Source organism: Macrosteles quadrilineatus, unplaced genomic scaffold (genome assembly GCF_028750875.1).
Source record: "Macrosteles quadrilineatus isolate MER2022 unplaced genomic scaffold, UCM_ALF_1.0 Scaffold_3__2_contigs__length_128488019, whole genome shotgun sequence".
In the NCBI taxonomy this organism is placed as follows: domain Eukaryota; kingdom Metazoa; phylum Arthropoda; class Insecta; order Hemiptera; family Cicadellidae; genus Macrosteles; species Macrosteles quadrilineatus.
The window spans coordinates 1190018-1210253 of record NW_026542596.1 but is presented as its reverse complement, the minus strand read 5'-3'; the positions used below and the strand labels follow the sequence as shown (position 1 = coordinate 1210253).

Below are 20236 nucleotides of genomic sequence, written 5' to 3'. Positions count from 1 at the left end.
CAAGTGTGTTTTTACATAATTTTATCTGGTTGTTCTTGAGTGTGTTTACTATTTAGCTAGTAGAAGGACAGCAGCTGCTAGTGATAATACACTCACAGGCTTATCTTGTGTTCCTTTATCTATGCATGGAGGGATACTGATACAAACATTGAAAATGTTCAAATGTATTTTTCAGAACATAAAAAGGAAAATAAATAATACTCTCTCTGGTATTTTTCTCAATATTTTTATGTTGGGTCTGGTACTTAGTAAACTGGCTGGTTAAATGAGTGGTTAAAGTGCTCACCTAGCAATCAAAAGGTTTCCAGATTGATCCTAAGAAAAGTTAGTAACTTTTGATGGCTCAAAACTGGACCAAGCTGTCCCTGATCATTGGGCTTAAAATAAATTTAAAATCCTAGCTAAAGGAACAGCAATAATCTCAGCCAGTTACGAAGCTACAAAGATCATGTCACTCTATTTGACACTCATCCTTCACTCATATTTGGGTTAAAATACTCACATAGTGTTTATTAATTAATTGATAATGATAAAAATAATTAAAAAAATGTATACGTGTGTCAGCTTACTCCAATGTAAAGAAAAGTCAGACAGAAGAGTTTTTGTCTTCGATTACTTCTGTTAGAATTGATGATGGCAAGAGCATATTACATTTTAAAATGGTAGTTTTACCTTAAGTTGTTGTTTGTTTTAATCAATGCATCTAAATCAACAACACCCAAAAACTAATGATGAACCCTGTATGTTGCAGTTTGAACAAGGAAACAACAGTAGACATGGATGTGTTGAAGGCGTTGGTAGATGACTCGCCTAACTTGGCTACAGCTGTTGGGGCGACGGTGGAGGAGAGAGTGGGTGGTGAGGCGTGGTATGGCTCCATGGCTGTCATGGCATCGCCAACCACCAAGAAGCGGCGAGGCAGCTCATTGAAACAGGTATAATGTCAAATTTAAAAATTTCACCCAGTCTATGTTATGTAGACTCCTTATAGATAAGTACCATAAGGCACAGCTAGGAAACTTGCTTGCAGGACAAATGTGCGCTTTCAGCTCTAGTATGATGTGCTGGAGATATTTTGCCATAGACACCAGCAACTAGTGGTAGACACCACTTTAGTGTAAAATTGAATGTTTCTATGTTTCGTCTGTACCTTACTTCTCTATGGTAAATAAATAAATTCCCTTCATTTAGCAAGCGTTCCTCAGTACATACTGCTTTACAGGATAACTCTTGTCAATTTACCAATCTATATAAAATCCAATGTATGTTTGCTTGATTGTCCTTTATGGACTATGAAACCGCTCGACAGATTGTAATGAAACATTCAGGCATTATTAAGCATTATTCAAGGATGGTTTGTGTGAAGTTTGGCGTAGATTCGACAAAAGGGCTAATCAATTGATTGCAAAATTTGAACCGGACAAGAAAGCGAGCTAATAAAAACGTTTTAAAAAGGATCCTTCTGACAAAAAGTGTTTAAAACCACTGTATAAACCCCTCCAACTTCTAAAAAAAAAGTTTTTTTGCAGGTATTGGCGGCCTTATCTGGAAATCTTGGGACCATTAACACAGGAATGATGTTTGGCTTCTCAGCTGTTACGATTCCTCAGTTGCGTTTACCTGAGAGTTTCATTCAAATCACACAGGAGGAAGCATCTTGGATCGGTAAGTCTTCTCCAAATCACCAAACAGAAGACTTATTTGGATACCATAATTAAAATATTTTTAACAAATGCTATTACAGTTTTGATTATGTGATGGTTTATCCTCTTTGAAATCACCGGTACCTCAAATTTGTGATTAAAGTTGTGTTTATGTTTTGCAGCTAGTTTATCATCAGTATCTACACCTTTTGGCTGCATCTTGAGTGGCTACTTGTTGGATGCTATTGGTCGCAAGCGAACTATCATCCTGACATTGATGCCCATGATAATCGGGTGGTTCCTCATCTACGCAGCTTCTAGTATCTACATGATCTATGTCGGCAGGCTGCTGGTAACAACTGCATTTTCCAATTCGTTTTTAATTCTAACTTAAAAAATATTTGGAACTAAGACCTTAGGGGTTGGTTTTTACAGAGGAGAGTGATTTGGTGGTGGTACCTTGAAAATGATGCAGGTCTTGAGAGGTGATAAGGTCCAATCATTTTGTTCTTTATGGACCCTTATTTGACATCCTTAATCCTAAATATATTTTCAATTCAAAAAACCTTTAAAGCTTAAATTGCTCAATTCTGCCAAATATTTGCACTGTTAATGGCACTTTTTCATTCAAGTATATTGGCATACATCTTTAAAAATTCATATTTTAAAGAAAATCCACTTTATTTTATGGAAAATTTGCAGAGTTTAGCTAGTTTACCAGAGACAATACGAGTGGGGGAACTGATTGATTCACAATAAGTCTGAATAAGTCCTGTATTTAAATATGAGTGTTATGTTCTGTTACCTTTTATTGTATATGTTTTAGCCCCTCCCTGGACTCTAATTTTCCCAGGAAAGCTTGCCAAACTCTATTCCTTTCCAAAAAAGTCCTAAAACATAATGCAGAGGTCTGTGATTGTTGTTTTAAACGTCTTGTTAAACTAAGTAGCAATATGTTCAATATGTTTACCATCTATAATTTTTTTTAATCATTCAAGTAATTAATACCCCAATGTTGTTTCATCAGAGTCATATTGCAAGTAACTCTAGAAATGTCACTACACTCCTGACTGCCTCACAGTTCTGTAATATTAAAAATATTCATTTTAGCAAAATTCCCACATAGGGAATAAGCTATTACCGTAGGTCTCATGGTAAGACCGGGACCCGGGACCGATTTAGTCTTTCGTTTTGAGGTCCCCAGAGGCCAAAAACACCATCCGTTCAAATTCATATATATATATTTATATATGTGTCCGTTAGCATGATAACTCGAGCAAAAATGATCCAATTTTGATGAAATTTAGTATAAACGTGTAAACCTACATTTATTCGAACGAGTTCGCGAACCAGCATGATCGGACTATGGGAACAGGGGTTTATGGGGCGTTTTATGGGGTAAAAATGGGTTTTTCCAATTTAGACTAAAAACATAATTTTTTTAAATTTCTTTCTAAACCATTTTGTAGAGCTCAAAAAAACAAATAATTTAGTATATTGAAGCATTGTTGCATGCCTAACGGTTACGGAAAAATCGCAAGATAGGTAGTGTAAATTTAAAATTACCATGTTATTCTTATGGAGAATAAATACTGTACAGTGTTGTAGCTTGCTTGTCTATGGACATATTTTAATGAAATTTTGAAATTTTGTTTACTTCATACTAAGCTATTAATATTTCAATAAAAACCCCCTATTTTCTTCCCTGTAGCAGCAAACCTAAGTACTCATTAATATTAATGATATTTAAATAGGAAATAAATCTGACAATTTTAAGGGAATAATTTAGTGGAATTCCAGCTGTGTAGATAGAAATTCGCTTAGTCTGCAGGTTTGTTGCGGCGGGGGTATTGTATTTGTTATTTGATTTGTAGGTTGGTCTGGGGGCTGGCATGATGGGGTCTCCAGCCAGGGTCTACACAGGGGAGGTCACTCAGCCCCACCTCAGAGGCATGTTGGCTGCAGTTGCATCTGTCGGAGTATCTTTAGGTAACTTCCATCATGGTTAATAATTATAGTTACTGTACATTTATTAAGGTTACCCTTGGATGAGATAAGAAAATACATCACCGATTCAACCAATGAATTCTGGATGCTGATGTAGACATCACATTTAGATGAACCAGCTGTAGCGAACATGAATAAGCCACTCATCATGAATATCTGCAGGAATTGTTTTCACAGGCTACAATAAAGTATCTTGTTTCTGGGGTTAAAGAATGTGCTCCATAAAAATTGTAAATATAAAACACTTTATAACATTATTTTTTTATGTCTAAAAGTCCGAATCATCTTTAATCTTTAATCATGACATTGTGTCTGAATCAGTGCCTAGTAAATTATTATCAAGCACATTCTGTAAATTTATGACTAAAACTACAATAATAATTATTTTTTTGGTTATTCAATTTTATTTTTAAATATTTTTTTGTATTGTTAACCTGTTCAGTTCAATACTTTCGCCTTTAAACATCATGAGCAAATAATGATAAGAGTGAAATCATATGAGACACATGACTCATTGAGTGGAAATTTATCAAGGCCTAGAAGATAAGATTGCAAAAGATGAACATTTCCTAAAACAAAAGTTTGCAAGTTTAATGTGGTGATATAAAAATTTTAAAGCCTGTTCCTCAAATCATGTGTTTAGTTTTGTATGTTAATGTTTTTAAGTGTTTGTAAACAACAACAGTATGGCTGATATTTATAATGAAGTGGCAGAGCTATAATGAACAAGCTTTGCGTTTGCAATGGGGGAGGACACAGTTTGATAAAATCCGGTTCTTTAAATTTACTGTATACTATAATATTACACATCTACCATAGCCATAATGTTCTACCACTTCACCTAAACAATAGAGAAAAATGAATTATTAAAAATTCACAAAATAGCACAAATTATTCATAAAATTAAAAACATTAACATAACTACACACAACACCAACATATACATAATCCTACTTTGACAGTTCTCATTGCGTATCACAGTTTTTGGCTGCTGCGTAGTTCAAATTACCTGTTTTCATAAATGCAAAAAAAATAATAGTGCTGCACCCTGTTGGTAAATCTTCAGTGGCGTCATTTCACCAAATCCTTGGGGGGGGGGGGGGGCAAACACCGGGGGGTCCAGAAAATGGGGCGGGGAGTCCGGGCAGTTTTTAAACAAAAAAGAGGGGTCTAAGCTTATTTTAATTGTCAAAAGACTCCATACAACACAAGAGGTAATTCCCAGATTGAAATATTTAAAGGAACTATATGGAGAACTATGGAGAACTATATGCACTGAAAACGCATAACCTGCCAGTAGTTACCTCATGGGAAGATGTGCTGCTCGAGGCATTTAACTCTGTCAGATTGCTATTGTGTACTGCGACTAATTGTACACCTCATGAGAAATTTTTCAATCATAGTCGTAGAACCACAAACGGAGAATCCCCACCTTCATGGCTTAGCCGGTTAGGGTTCACTTACTCTACGAATCATTGACACAATGAGCCTCCAAATATGTAATTCTTAAAACACATGGCTCACTTACTCTACAAATCATAGTCTATACGAGCTTCGTAAATAATATTGAAGGTTCACTTGCACTACAGGCTCGTATACTATACGAGCCGATCAAAAATATCAAATAAATTAAGAGGGTTCACTTACTCTACAGATCATAGTGCCTATGAGCCAAGCGTATGAATTCTTGAATAATTCAGGAATAAGCTCGTATAGTATACGAGCCAAAATACTGAATTTAAATAAATTACAGGAGTAGGCTCGTATACTATACGAGCCTATTTCATGATAACTATTACACAAATAGAAGATGGCTCACTTACTCTACAGTTCATTGGCACAATGATCTGTAGAGTAAGTGAACCCTCTACAAATATTATAAGGCTCACTTACTCTACGGTTCATTTAGCTACTCGTCGCGCGGTTTGCAGCGCATCGTTGCAGGCGTGTATGGTAAACCAATACCGCAGTTCTGCGGTTCTGCCTTACTTCTGCCGTTTACTAGTCTTGCAGCGTGAAAGAGAGCTTGTTATGTTAATGCATTGTTGAATTTTTAACTTGTGTACTCGTTGCTAGAAATCAAGCAATTATCAAGTACCGGTATTACAGGAGCTATTTTAAGAGTTATTACAGACTTAATTTTCAATTAATTAAAAAGACTCACGTAAAAGCTTATGCAACTAATGGAATTACTTACTGTGTTATGAACATTTCTATATAATTAAAGTTGTAAATATTTTAAAATTGTTTAGAAGATTGCCTTTTTAGTGTTTTCTACAAACGTGTCTCAACTTATACACATAGACTGGTGGAGTGGTAATTTATATTTCTAATCATTTAACTTTAAATTATGAACGCTTTCAGTCACGTGAAGTTGAATTAATTAAACTGACATTAGTTTTTACCATAAATGATAAACCTTTTGAAATTGACTTAATAGCTTTGTATAGAAACTATAAATATGATTTTTATTTTTTCCGCAATGATTTGCAACGTATTTTGAGTAATTGTAAAAACACAGCTATTATGTTAGGAGATATAAATTTATGCATTTTAGAACAAAATAACAGTGTTATTGATTATTTAAGTATAATGAACTCATTTGGTTTTGAGTCGTTTATAAATGAGCCAACTTGGGGGAGAGAAAATTGGGTAAAGTGTTTAGACCATGTATTCATCAGAAGTAAGACTAATTTAATTTTTCATAGTAATTTAGAAAACTATGACTTTACTGATCATGCTGGAGTTAATGTAAATTGCGTAACAAGTTGTGATAGTGCTTTGAAAGAGGAGTTAAGGCTGTAGATCATTCAATTTTAAAAAGAAGGTTGGCTGAAGTGAGCTGGATGCCAGTGTTTGATTGTGAGGATGTTGATAAATCTCTAACAGTTTTTTACGATATTTATAATAAATGTATTGAGCAATCAAGTTTTTTAAGGCCTATTAACAGTAAAAATAGGCATAGTAAAAATAGTAAAAATTAATAGTAAAAATTGAAGCAGTAAAGGGCTGCATCAAAGTCTTATTGGAATATATTCAAATCTATTATGAGAAAGTCAAAAAATGAACTAACATCTATTAATATAGAAAATAAAATTGTACAGGTTGAGGGTAATGAAAAAATAGTTGTTGACTCATTCAATAACTATTTTACTGGTATGCCGGATAAGCTGATTAGAGAATTGTATGGGCCGGGATTCCCCGCCATGCCGGATATCGGTCTAGCGTGCAGCTCAAGGTTACGTTTATCTGAAATTACTGAGGTAGAATTAGAAAGTTTAATCTTAAGCAAACCAAATAAACAGTCTGTTGGCTTTGATGGTATTTCCATAAATACTATAAAAGAAAATGTTAAGATTTTTGTCCCAATATTACGTCACATTTTTAATTTATGTATAAAGCTAGGTTACTTTCCTTCTAGTCTAAAAACAGCACTCATTGTTCCAGTATATAAGGCAGCTGATCCATTGCAAATGAATAATTACCGACCGATTTCACTTTTAAATACCTTTGCTAAGCTGTTAGAAACTTGTGTGAAAAGCCAATTAGTTAAATATTTTTCAGATAACAATTTATTTTCAAATAATCAATTTGGGTTCATGAAAGGTAAAAATACTGACCTAGCAGTTGAAAGACATAAGCGAGATAGTTAATCATGTTGATGAGCGTAAACCAACAATAGGAGTTTATCTTGACTTTACTAAGGCATTTCACTTAGTTAATCAAGACATATTATTACATAAACTAAAGTTATATGGAATTCAGGGAAATAGTTTTAAGTGGTTTGAGACTTTTTTAAATGAAAGAAAACGGATGGTTAAAATAAAAAACGTTTACTCAGATGTATGTTCTCAAAGGCTTGGCGTCCCTTAAGGGGGAGTGCTTGGACCAATTTTATTCACAATTTATATTAATGACATGTTATCAATGGATTTTAAATCGAAGATATATGCTTTTGCTGATGATACATCTTTAGTATGCAGTGCTAACAATTATGATTTACTGAGGATGAAAATTAATAATGATTTGGACGTAATATCAAATTGGGTGATAAGAAACAAATTAATCGTCAATACTTCTAAATCTAATGCAATGATATTTACTTACAAACCTCATTTGACAGAGTCGTTGAAAGAAGAGATCGATCTACGTTGTCATTTAGTTACTTGTTTTCGTGATTGTTGCTGTACAAAAATTAATTTTGTTGATTCGGTCAAGTATCTTGGCCTTCATATAGATTCAGATTTAAAATGGCATACACATGTTAATCAACTATGTAAAAAACGTAGAAAAATTAACTATAATTTCTTTCATTTGAGACAGTTTATTACTCCTAAACTTCTTAGAACGCTATATTTATCCTGGTTCGAATCTACTCTTAAGTATGGTTTAATTCATTGGGGAGGGACGTTTTCAACAATACTTAAACCAATTGTAATAATGCAAAAACTTACATTAAAAACTATTTGTGGTGTAAAGAAATTTGACTCAGCTGCACCACTGTTTCAGTACTTAGACGTAATGCAGCTAGAGAAGATATATTTATATTCAAATAGCTGTAACCCGCGGGCTTTGTCCCGTTTAACTTCTTAATTTTCAAGATTATCTCGTTCGCATGGCTCAATCACGTCCTGGTTGAAGTTTGTTCGCTACGCTCACTCACCTTTAGGTTGGAGCTCGTTCGCTGCACTAACTTGCCTTCAGGTTAGCTCGTTCGCTACGCTAACTCGCCTCCAGGTTGAAGTTCGTTCGCTACTCTCACTCACCTTTTGGTTGCAAATTAGCTGTTGTCATGAATGTAAAAGAAATAATAGTGCTGCACCCTGTTGGTAATCCTTGTAACTTTAATGCCATTGAACATCATAGAACAGAACCAACTTGTTAAAATTGAAACAGCTGTTAAGATTCAATAATTCCATTTCTCATAAGGTTATCATGGGAAACTCCAGAGCCACTGGGGCGGAGCCCGAAAGGATTTTTGAAATAAGAATATGCCTATATGTTAATCGGGAATGTGAGCTATCATCATGCCAAATTTCAGCCCAATCCGATCAGTATTTTTCGCGTTCACTTGTCACAAACATCCAAACTTTCTCATTTATAATATTAGCATAGATAAAACATACGTTGGTTAGTCTATGATATTAGTAGGAAGTAGGATTTTATGTTATTACTAGCTGTAACCCGCGGGCTTTGCCCCGTTTAACTTCTTAATTTTCAAGATTATCTCGTTCGCATGGCTCAATCACGTCCTGGTTGAAGTTTGTTCGCTACGCTCACTCACCTTTAGGTTGGAGCTCGTTCGCTACGCTCACTCACCTTTAGGATTTGAGCTCGTTCGCTACGCTCACTCACCTTTAGGTTGGAGCTCGTTCGCTACGCTCACTCACCTTTAGGTTGGAGCTCGTTCGCTGCGCTCACTTGCCTTCAGGTTAGCTCGTTCGCTACGCTAACTCGCCTCCAGGTTGAAGTTCGTTCGCTACGCTCACTCACCTTTTGGTTGCAAATTAGCTGTTGTCATAAATGTAAAATAAATAATAGTGCTGCACCCTGTTGGTAATTTTTGTAACTTTAATGCTATTGAACATCACAGAACAGAACCAACTTGTTTAATTGAAACAGCTGTTAAGATTCAATAATTTCATTTCTCATAAGGTTAACATGGGAAACTCCAGAGCCACTGGGGCGGAGCCAAGGCCGCACTGTGCTAGCATACAATCGTTCTTTCACTCTATCAGCTGATGTGAGTGTAAATTTGTTGCCTGTAGGTTGTTCATTGTCTGTAGGTTGAGATCAGTAAATTTTGAGCAGTTGATCTCCCAATGCTTTGTAGCCATAGGGTAATTTGTTTTTTGTATTTGACCAGTGGTCCAAAATAGTTTTCGCGTAAGTTGTAGGGCAGATTGTTGTAGATAGTGTGAGCAACATAGTAGCAATTTGTTGTAGAGTAAGTTCTATTTAGTCTCGGCAAATAAATTCCTCCACCTAGTGCATGTCTGGTTCTGTATTCGTGTGTTACTCTTTCAAAAATGTCATTCGAGTGTTTGAATATGTAAATAGTCATGGTTCGAATAAACAATTGTCTGATGTCAAGAACGTTCATTTCATTGAAGAGAGCATCCGAAGGGTAGCGCCGATTCCTGCCTAAGGCTGCTTTTATTATCGCTTTTTGGGTGATAATTAATGGCTTTAAAATATAACCATATGCACAGCCCCAGGCTATTATTCCTCCGTCAAGTAGGGACTGCACGTAAGCAAAATATGCAATTCTGATTTCTTCAAACTCCAAAATCTGCTGTAACTGGTTAAAAGCATAGATATATTTTCTTAGTTTATTATTTAGATATGATACGTGATCTGCCCATGAAAGTTTATAATCAATAATTACGCCAAGGTATTTATATTTTTGCACTCTATCTATCACTGGACAGTCACAAGCCGGATCAAAATTTGGACAAGGATGAATTTTTAACTCATTGATGAGTGTGTCACCACGATGACTAAAAGCGATTGGCATGAATTTAGTTTTATCTACATTGAGTGTCAAAACATTTTGATCAAACCATTTTTTAATTTTTGAAATACCTCTTTCTGCGAGGTTGAAAACTGTTTCCCAGTCTTTACCTTCAAATAATACTAGAGTGTCATCTGCGAAGAGATAAAACTTCCCTTCAATGTCGATTTTAACTAGATTATTTATATATATTAGAAATAATAAAGGACCAAGGGTACTTCCTTGAACTACACCATAGTCTACTTCAGCTAAATTGCTCTGAACTCCATTTATGACTACAAATTGTTTTCTATCTAAAAAATATGATTTAAACCATGCTAATGAAACGTTTTTTATTCCAATTAACTCCATTTTCTTTAATAGTATTGATCTGTCGACAGAGTCGAAGGCTTTAGCTAAATCAAAAAATACCAGCACGACCTTGTTTCCTTTATTGACAGCTAAATTAATATCTTTGTTAACTTCAAACAAGGCGTCAGAGATATTCTTCGATTTCCTAAATCCAAATTGACGTGAAGTTAAAATGTTATAATGATTAAGGTAATTAGTTAACTGGTCTTTAATTATTTTTTCCAAAACCTTGGTAAATACACTCAGCAATGAGATCGGCCTAAAGTTCGAAGTCTTAGAGCAGTCTCCTGACTTGAATAGAGGAACAACCTTAGCGATTTTGTAGGCGTCGGGGTAAACTCCCCTCCGGATACTCATGTTAGTGATGTGTAAAAGTGGCTGTTTTATTGAATCCCAGTTGTCCTTGAGTAAATCAGCTGATACACAATCATACCCTGGAGCTGAGCCTCCTCTCAGTCTGGTGACGTAGCCGTACAGTTCATGTTCAGTAACAGTGTGCAGTGCGAGGACAGAGTCAACAGCATAGTCAGAGTCGTGTACCACAGGTGGACCACTCGAATCAATTCTAGCTGCCATGTTTGAACCAACTTGGGTAAAATAGGCGTTGAATTCGTTGGCCACCAGCGGTCTCATATCGTCGTCAGTTTTTGCGTATGGTTTGTTTAATGTGAATTGAGAAAGTGGGAAAATGTCATGTTTAGTGCTTCTACCCGCCAATTCATTTAAAACCCCCCAAAACTTTTTCGGATTATCTTTATACCCCAAAATTTTTTCCCTATAATATTTATTTTTGGTTTCCCTAATATTTTTATTTAGTTCATTTTTTAATCTTTTGAAATTATCAATCAAAACTGTATTAAAAGGTTGTTTTTTAATCTGTTTACTAAGTTTATCTCTTTCTCTAATTTTAATAACCAGGTCATGTGTGATCCATGGCTTTAATTTCCTGAGTTTAGAGTTTGGTTTTTTAATAGTTTTTGTTGACATGCTAACAAGATCTTGAATTTTTGAAATCATGATATTTGAACATGTATTTGTGTCATTTGCCTGTACAATGTCTGTCCAGTCGCATTCTTTTATGTGTGTACTCAGTTCCGTTTTGTCTATGTAGGTGTGAAGTTCCTGTAATGTATGTTCTGTTTTGTTGGAGAAGTTAATCTGTAGACAAACACTGTAATGGTCAGTTATCTCAGTCTTCGCAACAGCAGTTCGTAGTGCAGTAAAGTCGTGGTGACTTATAAAAATATGGTCAATGGATGTCTTACTATCGCCTACCTCTCTAGTCGGTACATTTATACCATTCATAAAACCATATTCATACAAGACATCCAAATAACGCTCTGTCTTGTTGTCAGTTTCCAGCAGATTCGCATTGATGTCACCTATTAAAAAATAGGTTTTTTGATTGTTTTTGTTTTCGTAGTATTTTTCGAGAGCGTAAGTAAAATTGTCCAAGTCACTGTCGTGAGTCCTGTACACAGATAGCAGATTACACCGCTTATCTTGATAAACAAAGTCTAAGGTCAACCCGTACACGTCGCCCAGCTCCAGTTCATTACATTCACACACATTCACTCTCTCACTCACATACATCAAAACCCCATCATTTTGATTTTTCCCTTTAGTAGTGCGAAACATTTTATACCCCTCTAAATGCATCCCCTCCCCAACACCCCCATACCACGTTTCCCCCAGCGCAATAATAAATATCAAACTTTAAAACTACCGATTGAAGCAAGATAAGAAGTAACTCAAAGTTTTTATTGTAACTTCGAATATTCATGTAGAAAATGTTTAAAAAGCTTTTATCTTTGCTAAAAGCTAATCCTATGTCATTTAAGTATTCTATTGTTGTACACTCAATGTGCCTGTAGCTGTCGCTAAAGACATTAATATCCTCCATGAAGTAAAAGTAAAATAATTGTATGCGAATTGTAGGAAAAAAAAAGTATGAGATTTATTATTTTCCGAGAAAAACAAAACAAACAAAAACAACCCACTGTGCGGATCCTGCAGCCGCTACAATAACAAATTCTGTACTAAAGATGAATCATAATGAGAACTAAAACAATAATATTTCCCTCATTGCGAATCATAAAAAATCAATAACACTTGTAATTTTACATAAGCCTACAGTTAATAAGAATGAACAATAATTAAAACTAGATAACCTGTGAGAAAACCTTGTCATTTGTACCAGAAAGTGTGTTATAATAAAAAGGTTCATAAAAATTTTTTACTCTTATACGTAACGGTTCATACATCTTTGTTATAATAAATTAAAGATAAATAATTTTACTGATTAATGTGATGAGGAAAATTTAATTACTTTTGCAAAATTAACATGACTTATAAACTAACAACATTATAATAATTGAAACATTATAATAATTGAAACATTAATGTGTTTCACTTCAATTATGGATAACCAACACAATAAAAATAAAGTACATTTTCACAAAAAATAATACATCTTGAACATAGTAACTTTTTTATGACAATAGAACGTGAATTTTTGATTTATGTTTAAGATGATTGGTGATATTAAATTATTATCATATATATAGTATTATAAAAGTCTAGTCTGGTTTAAAGTAGTATTATTAAAACTGATAGGAAATATCCTGTTTCAGCAAATTATGGTGCTTCAAATATTATTTTATCATATAATGAACGTTATTACTCTTAATGGGAAAAAGTTTGCAATTTATGGTCAAATATTTTTACTTTAGCTTATTAAAATATGACATCAAGTTACTTGACAGCTCATGAAAGAATGATATTTGTTAATTTAAAATAATTTACCTAACCATGAAACACATTATAAAAATCTAAAGAGCAAATTAAAAATACCTATGTATCTTATAGGCTGAGTGCATTATTCAACCCATTAACTGCATAATGATTACGATGAAGCATTGTCCGTGTTGGAGCCGCTGTTGCCGCGCTGATTGACACCTCCGCTGAGCTGTCGCTGGGCCGTTGGTTGAGCCGTTGGTTGAGCCGTAGACTGAGCCGCTGGTTGAGCCGCTATCACCTTGACGTCCTCGGGGCTCCTCACACGTGCTGGTTTCCCATCTGCCGTCTTCCTCACCAGGATCTTGCCTTCTTTGACCCATGCATACGCTAGTTTCTTCTCCTTGACGAGCTTTTTGGCGCAGTTTAGAGTTTCTTTGGCATGGCCTGTGAGATGTTCGTTGATAAATATTGGTGTATCAGGAAAGCTCGGATGCACCATTTTAGCGGTTAGGTCGATTTCTTTAGCCGCAAGTAGCCACGTCATCCTGGAAGTTCTGCGGGTGAACTTTACGATGATATTAGGATGTTTCTGGCGGGTTGAAGGCACCCGATGCGCTATTGAAATGTCTTCATACTTCCAGGGCGTACCGATGGTGTTAGCAACTGCCTTTAGAACGGCATACACGTCTTCATTCTTGGTTAAAGGCACCCCTACGACCTCCAGGTTGTCAATCCGGCTGTACTGCTGTAAGTCTTGTAGCTGCTCCGTCACTGAGTCTACTTGTTTAGACAGGTCGTCGCAACGTGATTTGAGATCCACACATTCTTGTTTCAATAAGATGTTTTCTGATTTTAGGCCACTTAACGATGACGTAATTGTTTCTTGCCATGTATTTATTCGTTCATTGATTACGTCAAGTTTTTCACAAATCGAGTCATTAATTTTCCCTTCTAAACCAGAAAGTTTCTGATCAAGGGTGTCACTAAACTTGGCGTGTAAGCTGTTAATTGCTTTGAGGACAGTAGAATCTTCGGTATCACTTACACTTGACATTGATGCTGTCTCCTTATTAAACTTGCCACACTTGAACGGACGGTTACGGGTCTTCCTCTTCAGGTCAGGTCCCGCACACTGCACGTGCATCACGTCACTGCACTCCACGCACGATATTACGTCGGACGAGTTCTCGTTGCACTCAACGTTGCACTTACAACACTCCGTCATGTCCCAAATACGTTATTACAAATGTTGAATGTTACCGTACTAAAGGTACTGTATAATGGTAAGCAGCGAGGCACGCAGGACCGGGCGAGCGAGTGGGTTAACTGATAACGAGGTCCTTCCTCATCGACTGCTAGATAACGACTCAATGTCTACTTGCAGAACCCAAATGTGTTATATGTAAAGTTGATGTCTTCTTACAGTATCCGAAGTCAATGGTCTATCCGGTTCTAATAAATTAAATGTCTACTTGAAGTATCTAATGTCAATGGCACATTTGGTTCACGCAAATGAAATGTCTACTTGCAGTATTTAAAGTCGATGGTTCATCTGGTTCTCATAAATTACATGTCTACTTGCAGTATCTAAAGTCAATGGCACGTCTGGTTCAAGTTAATGGAATGTCTACTTGCAGTACCTATCCAAAGTCAATGATATATTTGGTTCACATAATTTGGAATCCCTATGTGCAGTATTCAAAGTAAATTGTACGTCTGGTTCACGTAAATGAAAAATGTCTACTTGTAACATCAAAAGCCAATGGTGCATAATCCTTATTGGTTATACATTTTGTAGCAAATAATGCTCAACGGTATCAATCCGATTGTTCTTCCCTTTTGTTCTCTATTTTGCAATGTGCTAGTTTAGATGATTTATTTGTAAACACATGTTACAACTTTTGTTTACCTTTTTGAACGGAGCGAAGCGAAGCGAGCGAAGCTCTTATACTACACTCCTGCTTTAGTTTTACAAATACTCCTCATGAACGGCTGAAGCGATCTGCATGAAATTTAGCACAGTTATAGTACCCAACCACGGGAAGGTATAAATCTGAAATGGAACAAATCGGACCACGGGGGTTTTCCCTATGTGAATTTAAACTTTTAGAAATTTAACATGGGCCTTATGGGTTAAGTGGATGCCATGACAGTATTTGCAAGATAACAATAAAAAGGTATTATTCCCCTAAAATGAAAGTCTCCTGCACAACTTCACGATACGCTCTTTCCAATGAGACCAAAATCATGTCAATCGGTTCAGTAGTTTCGGAGGAGTAATTGTCACAAAAATCCTGCTTGCGTATTAAATAAGTACTAGTGTCCCTCTTGCTCGAATTCGAGCAATTGCTAAGTATTACAGACGTTATTTTAAAACGAATAACATTCATAATTTCTGATGACTTTAAAAGATTCGACTCAAAGATTATGGAAATACTCAATACAGTATGTACATAACAGGTCGATATAATCAACATTTCTTGTAAATATCTTATCATTTTTCAAAAGATGATCTTGTTTTTTAGAGTTTTCTACAAATAGACTTACTCATAGCCGCATTAGGTTGTCTATAATAACGATTATAAACGAAAAAAAAATTATTTCTATTTCTACTCCTTGGTGGTGTTTTACGACTTTCCTATGTTTACATAGTTTGCAAATCGACTCTAGATATTTCATTTCAACAAAGTCAGTAAATGTTTGTAGTAAACTGTTAAATTAGCAAACTTATTGACTGTTTTCAATTCACATATTTTCTTTTTCTCACTTTTAATTTCTGACAACAGTTGGAGTTGCATAACAATGTCAACAAAACACACCCTACATGAGCATGGTGGTTTTTTGTGTTTATTACCATGTTAATCTTATGGAGAAATACGAAACTTTAAAGGGCTCCAGGGCCTCACTCTCTAATTATTTCCCTAAAAAGAAAGTTTCCTGCACAACTTCACGTTACGGTCTTTCCAATGACACCAAAAACATGTCAATCGGTTCAGTAGTTTCTGAGGAGTAATTGTCACAAAAAACCTGCTTGCGTATTAAATAAGTAATAGATATATGGATTTGCTTATGTTAAATTTATTATTTTAAGAGCAACCATCACTTAATTTGAAGACGATAATTAAATTATAAATAATAATTAGTTGATTTGGAATTAGGTAGCTGGTGCCCATTCTACGTACGGGAATCTTAGTAGAAATTTCTTAAATTCAGAATAGGAGTTGGTTTCCATATTTAGTGTGCACTTTTCCAGATATGCTGGGAAAACTATTACTGTATAGGAATACATATAAACCTTCGCAAATACAATATCTGACAGTTTCAAGCCAAAACGAATGCTTCGCAATTAAATGTTACCCAATCTTGTTAGTCCATATTTTATATCTATCTAATGAAGGAAGCAAAGGAACTGCTTTATAGATCTACTAGCAACAGTGCCCGTTATGGTTAAACACAACGGTCTCTAGTAAAATAATGGTTATGAAATCCATACACCACTTTACTCACTAATATTAATGGTACAGTTTAAGCACATAACATTAGAATGTTTAGAATGTAGAAAATTTAATCAAAGAAAAATTAATTAGATAACAATAAGCTGTTGAATTATTAACACATGTTTCGTATGATTAGATTATACATACTGGTAAACCAATTATTATTACCATCTATAAAAATAATTGGTTTTTCTTTTCCGAGTCGGGTTAGCTCTTCTACCCGACCGATTTTCATAATTTTGGCCAACTAAGGACGTACCGCAGATTTATTTGAGCTACTGTATTGTTTATTGAGATCGGACTACCTAAAGCACACTGCTGAATCACGAATCAACGATAATTACCTATCTGCAATCAATGATACGTAACTATATTTTTATTTAAGTTATTTTATATGTCTTAAAATACTTCAAAAGCTTTCACTTGAGATATTGATAGTTTTAATCAATTAAGTTCAAGATACTGTATCGCTCAATCATAAAGTATAAATTGCATTATATCTTGGATATGGAATTTAGTTTTAAATATATTTAATTAATTCTAACTACGTTATTCTATTTGTTTTGACCTAAGAACCTTCATTGAAATACCACTCCCATTTCATTAAAGCACACAGCTAAATCACGACCAACACAAATTGTTCAAAAAATTGAGTTCTTTATCATCGATTTATATCCAAACGATCTTGCTTGCAACCTCAACAGTACTTTCATAATTATTTGCAAATACAGTGTATTCACAAATTAGGCTATCCAATGACATATTAATTAATAAAATCGGTTCAGTAGAACTGTAGATTTAATTGTACAAAGCTTAAGAACAACATCTTTAATTCAGTATTTTCTCACTACTATACATTTGGAGGTTGCTTAACGTTTTTGCAAATAACTTTGAAATGGCGAGGAAATCGAGCAAAGTGGAGCGTGATATTCTGAAAGAGAATAAAATTTCCTACAAATTACCATTATGTATTGCTTGAAATTACAAGAAATACATACTGTTTCATTAAAAAGTAGTGTAAAATTATACATATTGTCATATTTGATAGATAGATTGGCATTAATTTGGCTAGTTACGTATACAGACAAATTAATATTTACGTAACAAACAATTTACAGTATTTATTTTGCTTTTTGGAAATGCCACATTGCTATTTTATTTGCATCATTTGTTGCAAAAGAAGCCACATGACCATATAAACGAGTAAGCCCCTAACATTACGTAGAGAGATTAATTGACAACTTTATGTAGCCTATGTATAAGGCTGAGACAACTAACTGACATCCCCCATGTCAATGAATTTTAGCTTTAACAGTAACCCCACAACCAATTTCTCAAAACTATGATAGAGGGTTATTTATTTGCACAGAAGTACATATGTACGATATGAACTGACGCGACAAGACGAAGGAAAAATCAAAAACGGATATACATCCCTTTGAAGTTAGAACGTGCCTTCTCAATAAACAGATATTTTTTCTTATATAAAATCATAGATTAATCTGCTTTACACTGGTAAAATAGCGGACATATAGAAATCACTACTAAAAAATTATAAAAATTTAGCATTTTTTTTAAACCAGAGCAGGTAAAGTGTTTAACTGCAAAAGATCCACCAATACGATTTCAATAAACCCTGCTATAGTAGTGTGCTGCTCCTAGTATATCGAGCTCTAAATATTTGCGTTACCAACGGAAGCGCAAACAATGGCATTGTTTCCTATTGTACAAGCCTTCGAGCGCCCGGTTGGCGGTTTTTTGCTGTGTCTGTCTACTCACTACTGCTTGATTTCATCGCAGAGGCGCAGTGTGCGTGATGTTAAGCGTCACAAAAATGCAAATACCCCATTTATATTATTGAGCGAAGCACTTATAATTTTGTGCTTATTTTTGTATTTTAATTTATAAAGGCATTCTGCACATCCACAGGAAACTATCTTTCTAACAGTATGCGTAGATTTTCCCTGCGATGCACATAAGCTGAGAAAAAAGGTTTTAAAGCATACTAGCTGTTACCCACGGGCTTCACCCACCCCGTTTTAATTCATAAGTATTAATAAAATTATTGATTGGTTAAGTTAAACTTGAATAAACAAAACAGAATACAGAAATACAAACAAATAATTACACCTGATTTTAATAAGGAAATACATTGAAAGAATAACATACAAATAAAGACAGCTGAGGTTTTTTTTAACATTATGTATAAGGAAAGTTCCCTTTGGAAAGAAATTACGACCTTAAAGGGTGATTTATGAAATAATGGATAGTTTTGCGCAAGGTTTTTCTCGTCATGACGAACATTTTAAGTTTATGGTTTATGGGGGTGTGACTTGTAGTTTTCTCAAAAGTTCATGGGTACTTTTGGCTTTATATATAGATTTCTGCTTGCCTATCTATATAAATAAAATTAGAGTTTTGTCTGTACATTGCTCAGAATTATATATTTTTAGGTTAATTTTACGTCTTATACATTAAATAAGCAGAAACGAGTCTTCTGTCTGTCTGTCTGTCTGTCTGTCTGTCTTTCCCTTTGTCTGTAACACTCAAGATGGCATTTTACGCAATCTTCTCCTGGAAAACGAGTGGACCTATCAAGATCCAAGTCATTTTAATGTATTCACTGGATTGGCGAGATTGTCTTTAGCCATTAAAATATGGCCTCACTACTTTGTAAATAATATTACAAACGTTCAAAAATGCAGTTTTGTGCGATTTATGTCAAGTTTTCGTCCAATTTTTATTGCATAATCATCTATGAAATAACGAACAGCTGTTCGGATCAAGATTATTTTTCCTAGCTGTCACTGATATGTTTACAAATGTTGTTTACAAATACCGCAACCTTTTTCAATCACGTTTTGAATGCAAATCCCAACCAAGTGAGAAGTGATATTAAAAACGTTTTTCTTACATAACGGATTTAATTAATCGAAAATGCAATAATATAGTGTAATAGTGTAACCGTAAATGAAATTAAATAACTATGCATCATCCAGTTCAGGAACCAGAGATTCTTTGTGTATAAATTGTTCTTGAGTTTTGATAACCAGAAAGAAGACCTTGAATCAGTGTTGTATACGGCTGGGAAACTTCAATTTAATAATGATCGTCGCCAATAGCTTAGAAACATGGTTTCCACTCATTGACGGCGCTTCAATGGTGGTTGTGTAAAGTGTAAAGTAAAAAATCACAACTGCAGTGGGTGATTGTAACAGAGGTTTACGGATGATGCTAAGCTCGCTTTTCTAATGTGTTATTTTCTGTTCCTACCATTGACTATACATATATAGTCAATACCCAGACAGCACACTTTATCCCAGGGACATCCCATAGTAGTCCCATATGTCCTGAGAATGTCTCGGGATATGTGCGCTATCCTCAGGATATCCCGCAAAATCCCGGGACGAGTACGAAATCCACAGGATATCCTACAATATACCGTAATGTCCCGGGATTTGTAAGTTAACCTCAGGATATCCTGT

General features: G+C 34.9%; 1 protein-coding gene across 1 annotated transcript in view; it reads left to right on the top strand.

Moving 5' to 3' along the window:
* LOC128988888 (facilitated trehalose transporter Tret1-like) overlaps nucleotides 1-20236 on the top strand; it is a 55318-nt gene that overhangs the window by 13386 nt on the left and 21696 nt on the right. Inside the window, exons 2-5 of the mRNA XM_054410639.1 lie at nucleotides 752-935; nucleotides 1530-1665; nucleotides 1826-1995; nucleotides 3518-3632. Coding sequence (XP_054266614.1) covers nucleotides 752-935; nucleotides 1530-1665; nucleotides 1826-1995; nucleotides 3518-3632 — 605 coding nt within the window. The remainder of the gene's footprint in view (nucleotides 1-751; nucleotides 936-1529; nucleotides 1666-1825; nucleotides 1996-3517; nucleotides 3633-20236) is intronic.